This window comes from Carlito syrichta, unplaced genomic scaffold, assembly GCF_000164805.1.
Source record: "Carlito syrichta isolate Samal-C Ts95f unplaced genomic scaffold, Tarsius_syrichta-2.0.1 Scaffold288923, whole genome shotgun sequence".
In the NCBI taxonomy this organism is placed as follows: Eukaryota; Metazoa; Chordata; class Mammalia; order Primates; family Tarsiidae; genus Carlito; species Carlito syrichta.
In genome coordinates, this window is record NW_007233019.1 from 37124 (window position 1) to 53904 (window position 16781).

Sequence of the window (16781 nt, forward strand, 5' to 3'; positions counted from 1 at the left end):
CTTTCATAACACTGACCCATCGATTAACTTCTCTTTCAAGTGACTCTACTACTATGCTCAAGTTTCTCTCATCTTAACAAACAAATAAAAAATAAAACTACAAGCCAGGCTCGGTGGCACAGCCTGTAATCCCGCGCCTTTGGGAGGCTGAGGTGAGTGGATTGCCTGAGCCCGCGGGTTTGAGACCCGCCTGGGCAGCGAGACCTCATCTTTACAATAAATCAAAAAATCAGCCGGGTATGGTAGCGCATGCCTGTAATTCCGGCTACTTGGAAGGCTGAGGCGGAAGGATCGCCGGAGCCCAGCAGGTCAAGGCTGCGGTGGCCGGGAGCGGCCACTGCACTCCGGTCTGGGCGACAGAGTGAGACTCTAACTCAAAAAAAAAAAAAATTAAAATAATAAAAATAAAATAAAATAAAAACCTACAAATAAACAATTCCCCAAACTAGAGGCATCTCCAGCCACAGCCTTGTGTCCCATCTATCTCAGTTCAACTTCTTGAAAGGGCTGGTTCTGCTGCATGTGCTGTTTCCATTTACTCATTTCCCATTTAGTCTTCATTACACCCTTGTAGCTGCTTTCCCCACCATTCCCCTGAAACTGTGCTGGCAAAACTCGCTAACCAACCTAACAAAAGTCACCTAGTTGTCAAGATCAATTATCCATGTCTTAAAAAATGTATTTTTCTTGGCCAGGCATGATGGCTCATGCCTATAATCCCAGCACTTTGGGAGGCTGAGGAGGGAAGATTGCTTGAGCCTAGGTGTTTGAGACCAGCCTGGGCAATATAATGAGACCTCATCACTACCAAAAATTAAAAAATTAGCTAGGTGTTGTGGTGTGTGCCTATAGTTCCAACTACTTGGGAGGCTGAGATTGGAGAATCGCTTAAGCCCAGGAGGTTGAGACTGTGGTAAGCCATGATCATGCCACTGCACTCCAGCCTGGGCCACAGAGTGAGACCCTGACTCAGAAAAACAAAAAAACATTCTATTCAACATAGTACTAGAAAAAAAATTTTTTTTAAATGGTCTTCTTACTGTATATAATGACATTGTTCACGTCTGTCTTTTTGAAACTCCCTGCTTCCTTGTTCTTCTTTTCTGAGTTTCCCCAATCGTTCCTTGCTGACCCCCTTGCGGGCTTCATTTCAGATCACTCTCTAACCCCAAGGCTCCATCCTCATCCTCTGTTCTCCCTGTGCCATTCATAGGCAGCTTTCTTCTTTTTAAAAAAAGTATTTATTTATTTTATTTTAAAGATGTTGTACACAATTTAGGATTAGGTATACAATTGGCCATAATACAGGTAAAGTTTGGGCCTCTCTTAGGTCCCCACATTGCCTGATTTGATATCAGGTACCCTTATTGATATTGTATTCTCTCATCCTCCACCCTGGCAGTATCCTGCTACTGCCAAATCCTTTCTTATAGTATTATGGTAAATGATCAGGGTTTGCTTATGAGTGAGAACTGTGGTACTCTGTTCTTTGTTTCTGTGATAGATCACTGAGTATGATAGACTCTAAATCCATCCAAGTTGCTGAGAAGTCCATATGTCTGTCCTTCTTTAGGGCTATGTACTATTCCATTGTGTATATGTACCATACTTTTTAAATCCAGTCCAGTTTTGATGGGCAGCATGTTTTTGCTATTATCAATGGTGCTGCAATAAACATGGGTATGTAAGTTTCTTTTTTGTAGAATGATTTGAATTCCTCCAGGTATATTCCCAGTAGGGGGATTGCTGGGTTGTATGGAAGGTCAATGTCTAATTATTTTAGAAATTGCCACATTGTTTTCCAAAGAGGCTGAACTAGTTTGCATTCCTGCCAGCAGTGTAGAAGTGTTCCTTTTTCTCCACATTCTCGCCAGCATCTGTTGTTGCTTGTTTTATTAATGATGGCCATTCTTACATTTCTCTGATGATTAGTGAGGCTGAGTACTTTTTCATGTGTCTGTTGGCTACCTGTATATCTTCTTCTGAGAAGTATCTATTCATATCTTTTGCCCACTTTTTAATGGGGCTGTTTGTTTTTTCCCTTTCAGCACATCTGAGTTTCTTGTAGATTCTGGATGTTAAGCCTTTGTCAGATACACAGTTGGCAAATATTTTCTCCCATTCTGTGGGCTGTCTCCCCGCTCTCTTGATAATTTTTTTTGGCTGTGCAGAAGCTTTTCAGTTTGATGAGGTCCCACTTGTCTATCTTATCTCTTATGGCATGGGTTCTTGGGCTTTTGAGCAGGAATTGGTTGCTAGTTCCAATTTCCATAACGGTGTCTCCTGCACTTTCTAAGATTCTTATAGATTGAGGCTTTATGTTTAGGTCTTTGACCCATCTAGAGTTGATGTTTGTGTATGGTGATAGGTAGGGGTCCTGTTTCAATCCTTTGCATTGACCGAATAGGTTCTCCTCTTCCCAGTGGTGGATGCTTTGTCGAAGACAAAGTTGGTTGGGAAATTGAGGTTTTGCTTCTGGAATCTCTACCCTGTTCCATTGGTTCATATGCCTATTCCTGTTCCAATACCAGGCTGTTTTGATTATTGTAGCCTTATAGTAAAGTTTAAAGTCTGGAAGTGTGATACCTCCCACTTTGTTTCTTTTGCTAAGGATTGTTTTGGCTATTTGTGGTCATTCATGTTTCCATACGAATTTCTGTATTGTCATTTCCAGGTCTGAGAAGAATGATGTTGGCAATTTAATGGGTATTGCATTGAATCTGTAGATTGCTTTTGGTAGGATGGATATCTTAATAGTGTTGATTCTTCCTATCCATCAGCATGGAATATTTTTCCATTTGTTTGTGTCCTCTTGGATGTCTTTGAGCAGTGTTTTGTAGTTCTCATTGTAAAGGTCTTTCATTTCTCTGGTTAGGAATATGCTGAGGTATTTCTCTTTTTTTTGAGGCTATGGTGAATTTTTTTTTAATTTGTATAAATGTGTGGGGTACAAGTACCATTTCATTACATGCATAGATTTATTTATTTAATTTCTTTCTCCCCCTCCCTCCCTTCCTCTCCCTCCCTTCCCTCTCCCTCTCCCTCCCTCTCTCTTTTTCCTTCCTTCCTGCCTTCTATCTTTTTTTGGAGTTGAGATCTCACTCTGTCACCCAGTCTGGAACACAGTCATGGCTCACTGCAGGCTTGACCTTCTGGGCTCAGGTAATCTCTTCGTCTTAGCCTCCTGAGTAGTTGGGACTACAGACACACACCACATGCCCAGATGTAGAGACAGGTCTTGCTATGTTGCCTAGGCTGGTATGCATAGATTTCATGGTGGTCAAGGCAGAGTCTTTAGTGTCTCCATCACTCAGATAATGTACACTGCACAGGCAGCTTCCTGATCATGGCAAAAGTAACTGCTTCCTAGGCCCAGTTCTGTGGAGTGATTTTGGGGGTCATTCCTGGACATAGTCAAAGACTGTTTCTCCAGCTCTCCTAATGATTCTATTGACAATTTAATATCCTATTTTTAAAAAAATCTCTTTCTCCTGAAATAAATTAGTCTGGATGTTGTCCTACACAAAGGAATGCTGACCATTATACACTTTATTACACTGCTACGCTGCACATGCTTTTTCCATTTGCTCACTTCTCATTTAATCTTCATTCTACCCATGTGGCCGACACATTAAAGGACTTTTGAAATTACAGAAGGTTGCATAATTATAATAATCATCTACTTATTTTTATTTATGAAATCCTAGAACTTAGACTAACTTTGGCTTAAGGGAGTTGTCAGTACTACATATGCACACCAGCAGAATGCTTTGCAGTCATTTAGAGGCAATATCATGAGATCCAGTGATTGTCATACTTTATGCTGCTCTTGTTAAGGTATGAATTTCCAGGCTCAGTCTCAGAAAGTCTGAGTCAGTGGGGCAGGAGTGTGGGACCCAGGATTCTACACTTACCAAGCCCACAGGGTGATCTACCACTCACACAAGAAATACTGGTGATATGGTTATGGCAACAGATGCTGGTGTCCAACAGACCTGGGTTTGAATGCCAGCTCTACTCTGTACCATTTGTGTGACTATGACAAGTCACTTAACCTCTCTAAGCCTCGGTTTTTTTTTTAACCCATAAAATATAAGTAATAATAGCACCTACCTTATGAACAACAAATGAGACAACTCATTTAAAAGAGTTTAAGATAGGACCTGGCTCCTAGTAAGTTCTCAGATATACCCATTCTCTCAACTGGTTGATTTTCATCTCAAGCTGAGCAACACCATCCAGTTAGTTTTTATAGACAGGAAAGTGGAACCTCAGTGAAGAGACTTTCATTCACTGAGAGAGTAACAGAATTGAGACCTCCAGCTGTAAACCAATCTACATTGGCCGACAAACCATCCACCACTTGCCTTGCAAAAACTTTAAACTGGAGGACTGGCAAAGATGCCCTCCTGTCCTTACCTGTTTATTTCAGAGACGTTATGCAGTGTTCACTCCCATGTTATTATATTACCTTCAGGCCCAACTACACAGAGAGAATACTAACGAGGGGTCACTCATATGAGTGCTAAAATATTCAGGGTAGCAGAAGGAGGGGGGCGGTTAAAGAGGGAGGAGAGGGAGGTAGAGAGAGAGGGAGGGAGGGAGGGAGAGAGGGATGGATGGAGGTCGGGGGAGAGAGAGAGTGTGCGCAAATATATGCTGATGACAATAAGAAAATTTCAAAAGAGCTTGGAGTGGGCAAATAACCCCAGGAATCATAACACACTGATTTGAAAGTGGCAGATAAATCAGACCAAAAATGAGACATAAACTATGGTGTGAGAGCTCAGGGTTATATTTGGCGCCCTTTTCTTTGATATTCAGTCCATCAGGAAATCTCATTGGCTCCTCCTCAAACATGCATCCAGAATTTTACCACTTCTCACCATGTCCACAGTGGCCAGGAGACCTGACCCCTGGTGGGACTGGGGCCTGGCACCTCCTCTCTTCTGCTAACTTTCCTTCCCACTTCCACCTGCAGTGACTCAAGGGTCACTTATCTCTCCCTATGGCCACAGAGGTGCCAGGCTGAACCCAGGCAAGCCAACAATGGAGTCAGATGCCGGTGGTGAAGCTCACAGTTGTCTAAGAGGGAATGGTGGGTGGATGTGGGGCAGGCTCTGACCGTCTCTAACTCTGGCTCAGAACCATGCAGGCTGTGCTGAGGGATGGCAGTGCTGGAGACAGCACCATCATTTACCGTCTCCTGGCATTTAGGAACACAGGGGAACATGGTTACAAATGATGAAAATACTGGAATGTGAGGCTTTGTAGCCTATAGTCAAGTAAGGTACTATGAAAGAGCAGCTCTGTCCAGTTGGTCTGCCTCAGTACAAACAAGAAGCCCTGCAGCTGCTGAGGGCCAGCGGCTTTGGGGTCCACTGCCATGGTATGTGTATGGAGAGGGTAGACATAGGACTGACTCAGAGTGGGGATTTGTAAGGTGAGTGTGACAGAGGGATGCTGAGTCCTGGCCAGGTTCTAAGCATGGTCATAAGAAGGAGGTAGAGATGAAGTTAACATATATATATCTTGGAAATAGGATCTCACTCTGTCACCCACACTGGAGTGCAGTGGCACAATCATTACTCACTGTAGCACCGACCTCCCGGGCTCAAGTGATCCCCCAGCCTTAGCCTTCTGAGTAACTTGGACTACAGGTGTGCATCTCCAAGGTTGGCTAATTTTTTGATTTTTTTGTAGAGAAAGAGTCTTGCTATGTGGCCCAGGCTGGTGTGAACCTCCTGACTGCAAGTGATCCTCCTACCTTATCCTTTAAAAGTGTTGGGATTATAGGTGTAAGCCACCATGTCTGCCTGAGTTAACAAAGATTTCAAAAGAGACCAAGGAAGCCTGGAGGCTAGGTAGCTGGATGCTTCCACACGGCTGCTGACCTCACCCAGGCCTGTGCTAGAATTCTCTGTGAAGGGGATTGTGAGTCACTAGACTTCTGAGCATAAAAGCCCAATGTGCCAGTGTCATACTAAAACTCTGCAGGCCTGGGGTTCACTGGGAAGCTGCTTTCAAACACTGGGGTGGGGTTGGAAGAATAGAGCATCCCTGGGCCAGGGGTCAATCTCTCTACCTGGACATGGCATACTTCCTTCCTGTGACCCCTCTTTGACGCAGGAAACACTGGATCCAGATGTACAGCTTAATATCATCTTCGACTACCTGAGTGCACTCAAATGTAGATCTAATCAGATTAAATTCCTGGCTTTTTTTATTTGTTTAGCTAACAAAAGCCATCTTTCATTGCAATCAGATATTTAGAATACATAGAACTGTAAGATTGGATGTTTTCTCTTCAAGAACCAAGGTGATCCTTCTAGATATTTTCTCACATGAGAGGATTGAAAGTATGGAACAGAGCTGTTCCAAGTTTCAGGATGAAAAAATATAAATATATACACATGTTCACACAACACATGCAATTTGTAACTTGGAGAGAGATATGATTTATAAAACAGGGAGCTTCTAATCTCTGCCTGAGATCCCTGTTCAGCAGTAACAGAGCCTTGGGTAGTTGGCCTCTGGCCAAGTCAATGCATGACTAACCTGCTTTTCTGACTCAAACTCATCTCCCTAGCTAGGAATTCAGTGCTAGGAATATATATTTGGACTCATCATATAGATACATATATATACACAGGAAGTGCCAAAAATGAATACATATTTTAAGTATGACATTTGTTCAAAAGTTGGCATCAATTAACCGAATGCTAGCATCACCATGCTACAAGAAGGACTGTCAAAGAAAATGGTGGAAGCACGGTTGAGCAAACATACTATACATTGCTACTGGAATTTAGTTCAACTTTAAAAAGTAATACATAGATGATAGTTCTTAAAATGTGTATACATTTTTGGCACCCCTAAATGTACTAGGGGAGAGCCCTCCCAAAAAACAAAATTTATTTATTAAAAATTGTGTATTTATTCTTACATGTTTAAACTTCAGTCACTTTCAAAGTACTCTTCATTTGATGCAATACACCTATTGAGACACTTTTTCTGCTGCTCTGGTTTTTGAACCCATAAATTTTGATGCCTTTTAGTGCTTCTGCTGTTTTTTGTTTCACCTCTTCCACATCAGCCAAAGTTTTCCTTTAAGGACTTTTTTCATCCAGGGACACAAAAAATTTTGGTCAGGGTGAGACTGGATAAATAGGGAGGGTGGGGCACAGGGGTCATGCCATTTTTGGTAAAGAAACTGCTAAACACTCAGTGCATTGTGGGTAGGGGCACTGGTAAACCATCCATCATGAAATGGTCAAACACACTGAAAGAATCTCCAAAAAAAAAATTCACTAAAGCTGACTCAGCCTCTCATAATAATTCTACCTAGAACACTGATGCTGATGGATTTCTAGAACACTTACCCTGTGGGGAAAGCCTGTATTACAAGGGGCCCACCCTCCAAAAAATAATTCCAGTTTTTTGGGGTCCCCCCTTGTATAAGTATACACAAACACACACACACTGAATTATACACACACACAAATGCTTATCATTGTATACACTTAGCTACAAAATAAGTAATACCTATCTATTTAAAAAATTTCATACAGTAGGTAAGTCAGGGTACAAGTGGTTTTGATTTAATAATGAAGTTGTTGGTGTAAGCAATAGCCATGCTTTAGTAAGTTTCCTTACATGTAGTATTCTAAAATCACTGCTCTAGACGGAATTTTTTTTGGCCCCCAAATCCATATGTTGAAACCTAATCCCCAATGTGATATTCGTGGAGGTGGAGCCTTTGGGAGTTGATTAGGTCATGAGGGTGAAGCCCTCAAGAATGAAATTAATGCAGTTGTAAGGTCCCTGAGAGATACCTTGCTCTTTCTGCCATGTGAGGACACAGCGAGAAGTTGATAGTAGATGCAAAACTGAAATGGGTTTGCTAATTAGTACTGAAATAAATTTATTAATAGATTGGTTAGTTTCTACAGGTACTAAAATGCCATGTTTGAAATCCTCTTTCCTCCAGGGTGAAAATCAATTGCATCTACATACCAAAAAGTTTACATTTCTATGAACAAGAATCATTTGGTTACTATCAGTTTTCTGCAACTTATAAATACCCTGGAGGATCTGCTAGCCATCCCTTAGCATGCCATTGGGAGGGTACTCAGTAATCTTTCACCTATTTCAAAGTGTTCCACCAATTTTCCTGGTAATCTTAAACACAACGTAGGGATGAGCCTATAAGTGTGGTTGTTCTAACCTGTCTGGCACCAAGAGGGTATTCAATCAATAGTGGCTATGACTATGATACAAAGCAGGATGTGTGCTCACTTTTGAGGGCATTCATGAATGTACACCATTATAAGAGAGTCAGTTTGGTAGCAGGTGGCTCCCCTAGAACAGGCTTTGTCACTTAGATGATGGCTTCATAACTTTGGTCTACCTGCCATTACCATTATATATCTGGTTGGGGAAATTGGTCCAGATTTTTCTTGATGGCACAGCAGTCAGCCTAAAAGCCTATGAGAAATATCTAATGTCATGAAATGTTTTTTTCTACATCTATTGAGATGATCATATGACCTTTGTCCTTCATTCTGTTGATTTATTGATTTATATATGTTCAACCATATTTGCATCCTGGGATAATTCTCATTTGATCAGAGCAAATGATCTTTTTAATGTGCTGCTGAATTCAGTTTGCTAGTATTTTGTTGGGAGAGAGAAATACCTAATTTTGCCACTCCATAAATTTCTTCAATAAATTAGTGAATCACCAGCACTATTCTTATTCAGCACTAATATGCAATTCATTGCTTAAAGAATAAAGCTTTTAGTAGCAAGTATGAAAAGCCAGATTATGAGGCAAATTTGCGGCTGCTTGAACAGATATATCCCAGAGGTGCCAATGAACAGTGTCCAACCCAAGGGAGCACTCTAGTGGTATGATCAGTGGCTTGTCCATTGACCTTTCCTGATCAACAGTAATTCTCAAAATTTAAATTGAGATATATCTATAAATATTGCAGCTGACAAATCATAAAAGGATAATATGATGGATGCTCTCTATGTTCAAAATTATTTCTGTTACATATGAAAACCAAAAAGCTGAAATGCAAGAAGGATAAACAGAAGGTTCTGCACTCAGATTCAATAAATCAATTATACAAACACAAGATAGGGGAGGCCATCATGACAGCAGTTCATGCAGAAAGATGAAGCAGGTTGTAGATAATCCAGCTAATGGAAAACTCAGCCTGAACCTAATGTGTGATGCAGCTACTAAAATAGTTCATGTAAATTAAGCTCATTAATAGAAGTAGAGGTAATGTCTGGATCACAAGAGGTAATGGCTGTGTCAGGAAGAACCACAGCTTAAATATGGGGTTCAATTAGGGGTGTTGGATTTTAAAAAGGACATGGATTGATCCAAGAAAATTCAGTCTTGTCTGGATGGTGGTCAGTGTGAAAAGCAATTCATACAAGGAACATCTGAAAAATTGGGGGTGTTGATTTCTGAGAAGAGCATACCAAGTGGTGATGTTCATTTTTTTCAGTGACTTCAGGGGTTTTTGTACGGTACTAAAAGAAGATGAGTTCAGTGTTTTTCCAAAGGGAAGACTCAACACCCAACACAGAAGTGATGGGGAGGTGCATCCCATTTGCCTAATAATTAAAGTTGATTAACACGGTCTTTCTTCTTCTTCTTTCTCTTTTTTATATGTTTTTCTTTCTTCTGTTAGCCACATCTACTCTTTTTATTTATTTATTTTATTTAGTTGGAGTCTCTGTCACCCAGGCTGGAGTGTAGTGACACGCTCACAGCCACTGAAGCCTTGACCTGCTGGGCTCAGGTGATCCTTCTATTCCAGTCTTCCAAGTAGCTGGAACCATCGGCACGTGCCACCACACCTGGCTAATTTTTTTTATTTATTGTAGAAATGAGGGCTCGCTAAGTTGCCTAGGCTGGTCTCGAACCCCTGGACTCAGGCAAACCTCTCTCCTAACAATGTCTTAAGACATGATTTGAAATAGTGAGCTAGCTTTTATTCCTGGAAAAGTCAGGCACAGAACAGATGACCCCTGGAAGGAGTGTTGTAGAAGAGGTCTTTTGTATGGATAAGAGACTGGGTGCTGAACAAGGATCCAGTCCAATTCTAATACTATATGATCGCTGAGTCAAATCAGTGTACTTAAATCAGTGTTGAGGGACTAGCTGATTACTGTGTTTGTTCCAATAGGGTATAAACCAGTGCTTCCCAACTTCATCTCTTTCTCTACCCCCTCTAACTGAAGTGGTCTAGATGAAGTTTATCTGCCTATAGAAATGCTCCTAACTAGAAAGGTCCCTGACAGGGTTAATCAAAGGCCACTAGTCTCATGATTCAAGACTCCCTGAGTATAGGCAGCCATGGACACGTGGCTCATATCCTGGCTGTGTCAGGAAGAACCACAGCTTAAATATGGGGTTCAATTTCTTTTTAGAGTTGAGGTCTTACTATGTTGCCTAGGCTGATCTCAAATTCCTGGGCTCAAGTGATCCTCCTGCCTCAATCACCCAAAGTGCTAGAATTATAGGCATGAGCCACCGTCCCTGGCCTCTAACTGGATCTTGAGCTAAGAAAAAGAAGAAATAAAACTTTTTAAAAGTAACCTGATCATTAAAACAAAGCATGAATCTTTTCCCTTGAAGAGATATGTCCTCTGGAAAAGTCCACAAACAGCAGCAAAAGAGGGTAAGCTTCAAAACAAATGATCAAGATAGCTGTTTGCTTGGTAGAAAATTAAATTAACAGAATAGGCCAGGTGCAGAGGTTCAAGCCTGTAATCCCAGCACTTTGGGAGGCCAAGGTGAGGGGAATGCCTGAGCCCATAGGTTCGAGAACAGCCTGAGCAATTTAGCGAGACCTCATCTCTACTACAATAAATCAAAAAAATTAGCCAGGTGTGGTAGCGCGCACCTGTAGTTCTGGCTACTTGGAAGGCTGAGATGGAAGGATTGTTTGAGTTCAGCAGGTCGACACTGGGGTTGCTGTGAGCATGCCACTGCACTCCAGCCTGGGCGATGAAATAAGACTCCAACTCAAAAAAAAAAAAAAAAAAAGAAAGAAAAGAAAAAAATTAGCAATACACTAGTTTTAGACAGTCCATTTTATACTTTCTTCATTTTGTACCTCTTCTGCCAACTTACAGACATTTGGGGAAGACTAAGTAGCAGGGTATTACAAAAGATCAGTTCACTAAAATACCCATTTTCATTAGCAATGACACCATGCATTACCTTCATGTCCACTGATGGATCACCCTGCAGTAGCGCCCACTCATACTGGATGATGGCATGGTCATCTGTGCTCTCTCGGCCGTCCAAAATCACCCCGTCTGTCGGCAGATGCAAAACCACATCCTGCCCTGCTTTGCTAAGTGGAGGTGCATCCTTCTCTGCAAAAGAAAATAAATCACTCATAAGGCAGATGGCTCCCTATTGTTTCTAATTTATGAAGAAAGCTATCTTGTTTGCTGAATAGATATAGTTCAGCAAACAACTGCTGAAAGATTATATGTTAACTGGAGATTATTTTTCTGTTGATTTTCATCGTGCTTTCTTTACATAATAAACAATAAAATAGTAATTTATTATGAATGTGGGATGAGTTGTAATACATGCAGAGTAGTAAGTGTGGAGTGTTGTCTGGTAGCAGTAGCTACAACAAAGTCGTGGGTAGAAGACAGCACATGAGGGCCCACCCATGTGTTAATCTGGAAGTTCTTTCATTCTCTAGAATATAATTTTTCACTTAATTTGAAAATGACTTAAACTCAAAGTTCTATTAAATAAATTTATCAAGAAAAAAGATTCTTAAAATAAACCTGACAAAAACCAAATTCATCTCTAGCATGTATTTTTGTTTTCTTATCCTCAATTTTTTAGCACAGGAGTGATATAAAGAGTTCAATGGATGGAAAGTATATTAAATAAGACAAGTTCTTGGAGCTATACACATCAAAGCCTGCATAGAAATTCTCTGGAATCTAATTTTTTTAATCTAGGAAAATTGAAGAAGTTCACAGCTTCTAATAATTTTTAAAACAGAAGCCAGCACACTGAGTTTCTGCTGAGATGTTCTAAAACAGCAAAACAAGTATGTATTTACCTTTGATCTAAAATGGACTAAATAATTTTTTTTTTTTTTTTTGAGTTGGAGTCTCACTCTGTCACCCAGACTGGAGTGTAGTGGCCGCTCCCGGTCACTGCAGCCTCGACCTGCTGGGCTCTGGCGATCCTTTCGCCTCAGCCTTCCGAGTAGCCGGAATTACAGGCACGCGCTACCAGGCCCAGCTAATTTTTTTTATTTTATTGTAGAGATGAGGTCTCGCCTGCCCAGGCGGATCTTGAACCCGCGGGCTCAGGCAATCGGACTAAATAATTTAAGGCTGATTATATTCACTTAAATGTTAATACTTCACTGCTTCAGGTATGACAAGTTGCACACAGAAAACATATCTAAGAGCATAGTTGCAAAATTTTTAATTGAGTTAAGATTCTTAGTAAATTCACCCAAATGTACACTTTTTTTTTTGAGTCGGGGTCTCACTGTGTCACCCAGTGGAATACAGTCGTACAATCATCGCTCACCACAGCCTCAACTTACTGGGCTCAAGCGATTCTTCTGCCTCAGCCTCCTCAGTAGCTGGGTCTATAGGAGTGTGCCACCAAGTCTGTCTAATTTTTTTATTTTTTGCAGAGACAAGGTCTCGCTATGTTGCCCAGGCTGGTCTCAAACTCCTGAGCTCAAGCAATCTTCTCACCTTGGCCACCCAAAGTACTGGTATTACAGGTGTGAACCACACTATTCCCAGCCCTAAATGTACACAAATTTTAAAGAAACAGCAATATAACTGGAAAAACTATAATACGTTCTTATAATACGCCCTTTTTGGCATCTACTTGAATTCTTCCAACGCGAAAGCTCACATATACACGATGGAATATTACGTAGCCATAAAGAAGGACAAAATCATGGACTTTGCAGCAAACTGGATGGAGTTAGAGACAATCATACTTAGAGATCTATCACAGAAACAAAGAACCGAATACCACATATTCTCATTCATAAACGGGACCTGAACATTAATCACAATAGCACAAGGGAGGGATCAGCAGTCACGGGACACTGCCAAGGGAAGTGGGCATATAATAACACAAAGCGTAACTAGTCCTAAACCAGGGGAAGTGAGGACCAGTTGGAGGCCCAAACGTCATCTGTATGTAGATGACTTGTGTACCTAATCCTGACTTGTACCCCCACATCTTTATAAGAAAGTAAAACAAAACAACAAAACCGAAAAAAGAAAAAAAAACCAAAAACCTATTGCCCAGACTTGTCCTTAGCTCACCCTGAATGAAGCTGCCAAGGCACTGCCTCTCCTCCTGCTTCTGAGCCCATCACTTTCCTCCACAGGGTCTGAAGGTACCACCTACGCCAGCTTCTAAAGGGCCGAGTCAGATGTCAGACATGTCTGAGATTTGGAGATTTCTGCAATCCAACCTCAGTTTCTCATTATGCAACGAAGGGCAGTCATGCTTGATACATTGCAGCCAGAATGACTCTTCTGCACTGCTAATCTGAGTGGATCATTCTGCAATTTAGGAAAAACACTTCAACAATTACCATTACCTTAGGGTAACTAAGTGAAGGTACCTAACCCTTTAGCCTTTCCTTCTCATCTAGTGGGTTCTTTTAAGGCCTGGCTCTGGAGAATTGGTGCAAGGAGCAAGCTGCTACTAGAGCTGGGGCTTTTCTGAATGAGAATACTGCTGCCAGCCACAAAGAAAGATGACTTTTCTTTAAAAAGTTCATTACAAAGAATAAGCAGAATTACGCATTACATGCTATTGCCAAGGGGCACATTGTCTATGGAGCAGATGGGCCTTATTTTTCTAGTCATTTAAAATAATGACAGCTACTAACTCTTTTAAATAAACCAACAACCCCGCCTAAAAACAAACATGTTCTTCTGCCTTTTTCCACCTCTGAGCAAAGGCCCAGCATCTGATGTTTTTATTTTGCTTCTCCCAGATAAGGAGAGATGATATCTGCATTATTGCCATTTCATAGAGTGTTGACCTTTCCTTTGGTTCTGAAAGGTTTATTGTTTCCACACAATGGTTTATCATTTTTTAATTCTAGAAAGTAGCATGTAATTCAGCAGTTATACATTATAGTTAGCAGTAATTGGTTTAAAATTTATTATAAAATACTATTTCTAAATAGATGAACTAAAATATGCCTATGTGATATAAACAGCAATAAACACTAATAATAATTTTTTAGAAACCCTCCAAGATTTAACCTCAAAGATTTTAGATGGAAGAATCAGGCAAACATTGAAATAGCCCACATTTTATAAAACTAATTAATCCTGCTTCTCCTAGAAGGAAAAAAAAAAGTTTAGTCATTTGCCATATGTAAGCTTTAGGATGACTTATGAACCTAGTAAAATCTTTATGCCTTCTAAATGGATCACTTATGTATTTGAAATAACAGAGGTAATGTTTCCTCTTCAGTACAAGTCCAGGAAAACTGCACCACAAAATGTATTTTAAAATAAGCCAGAGTTTATCTACTCAGAAACAACCCTTAAAATAAACAGATGGCAATGGGAATAGGAAACGACAGTGCTACCATTTAAAAATGTTTGACTTAGCCTGGCTCAGTGGCTCAGCCTGTAATCCCGGGCTTTGGGAGGCTGAGGTGAGTGGATTGCCTGAGCCCGCAGGTTCGAGACCCGCCTGGGCAACTTGGCGAGACCTCATCTCCACAATAAATCAAAAAATTCGCCGGCGTGGTAGCACGTGCCTGTAGTTCCAGCTACTTGGAAGGCTGAGGCGGCAGAATTGCCAGAGCCCAGCAGGTCGAGGCTGAGGTGGCCAGGAGCGGCCATTGTACTCCAGTCTGGACGACAGAGTGAGACTCCAACTCAAAAAAAAAACAAACTTTGATTTGCTAGTGGAGAAACTGTAATTTTGAATTTTTGTCATAAAAATGTAACAAACCTGTGTTAATTACTATAAAGATATTGGTTTCTTTTGAAAACTAAACACATTTGGTAAAATCTACAGAGGTAAAATAAGACTCTTGCCAATTTAGACTGAGCATATCAAGGTGGCATTTTATACAGAGAAGAATAATATTGTTAACTAGCCTCATTCACAACATACTGCTGTGAATAAAGCCTCCATGGCAAGGAAGACATTCTGGAATCTGGGACTGTGTTGTGTGGGCATGGATGATTATACTTGAGAGATATAAAGAACCCTGAAGTAGCGTATAGAAGTGGGGGCAGACTAAGGGAAGAGGCTTGGATAGAGGGGGTCAAAATCCATCTTGTGTTTGTATTTGTTTTTGAATTGGGATCTCACTCTGTCACCCAGACTGGAGTGCAATGGTACTATCACAACTCACCACAGCCTTAACCTTCTGGGTTTAAGCAATGTTTCTGCCTCAGCTTCACAAGAATCTGGGGAGTAGCAGGCATGTGCCACCATTCCTAGCTAATTTTTAATTTTCTTCTAGAGAGGAGGTCTCACTATGTTGCCCAGACTAGTCTTGAACTCCTGAGCTCAAGCAATTCTCCTACCTCAGCCTCCCAAAGTGCTGGGATTACAGGCATGAGCCACCGCGCCTGGCCTATCTTCTGTTTTTTAATGCTAAATAAATTATTCACAACCTCAATATGATCATCACCAGTTTTAGTGTGTACCGTTCTAATTTTTTTCCATATGATGCCACTTAGAATAAGATTAGCTGCCACTTATTGGATGATTTCTTTGTACCAGGCACCATACTAAGTATATTACAGGCATAACTTCACTTAACTTTCACAACAAATCTCTGAGGTATTGTCATCTGCACAACACTGATGAGAAAACTAGGCTCAAAGAGGTGAAGTTGGTTGCCTAAGATGACAAAAGTGATGAATTTTCAGCTCAGATATTTCTAACTTGAAGTTCTTTCAAGACTCTGTCTTTCAACTATACTTTGAGATACCCTAGGTGTCTTTCAGTTACAGTAAATATAATTTTATAACCTGAATTTTATCCATTACCTTGCTGATATATTTCTTTTATTGACATTGTCCATGTGATGACATAAACTTCACAACTGCCTTTTAAATTTCCTGACCCCTACTATTGAACGTTTACTTTGCTACTATTTTTTTCACCACTTTTCATAACGTCATAATAAACAGCTTTCTGCTTTTACTTTTTCTTCAGCATGGATCATTTTTCTAAATAAAAAATATTCCAGGACTCTGAATAGTTTAACGGACTCTGCTATGTATTTTCTAATTGGTCTCCAAGAGGATACTACAGATTTACACTCCCAGTGAGCATAGGAGAATACATAAAGTATCCCACATGCATGCAAAAACGATAGTACATTTATTTTTGCCAATTTAGTAAGTAAAAACTGGCATTACTTACATTTCTTTGATTATAAGGTTGAAAATTTTTCCGTGTTTTTCAATTATGCTTTCTCTTCTGGGAACTGTTGGCTCATGTCCTTTGCCTGTTTATTTTTATTTTTCTTGCTGATTCATAAGCTCTTTCTAATATAATAAATATTTTTATTTCACATTTTCCCAGATTCTCATTTGCAATTCCTTTTGTTTCTTGATATGAAGTATTTATAAGCATGCATATAATCTATCCTTTTCTTTTTGATCTCTTTAATTGATCAGAAAGCTATCTGTCTTCTAGATATGTGATAGTAAGTTTCTTTTCTTTCTTTCCTTTTTTTTTTTTTTTTTTT

At 40.4% G+C, this 16781-nt stretch overlaps 1 protein-coding gene across 1 annotated transcript in view; it reads right to left on the bottom strand.

The window, feature by feature from the left end:
* LRP11 (LDL receptor related protein 11) overlaps window positions 1–16781 on the bottom strand; it is a gene marked incomplete at its 5' end in the record, with an annotated part of 46009 nt that overhangs the window by 23686 nt on the left and 5542 nt on the right. Inside the window, one exon of the mRNA XM_008053997.2 lies at window positions 11249–11406. Within this exon, the coding sequence (XP_008052188.2) occupies window positions 11249–11406 (158 nt within the window). The remainder of the gene's footprint in view (window positions 1–11248; window positions 11407–16781) is intronic.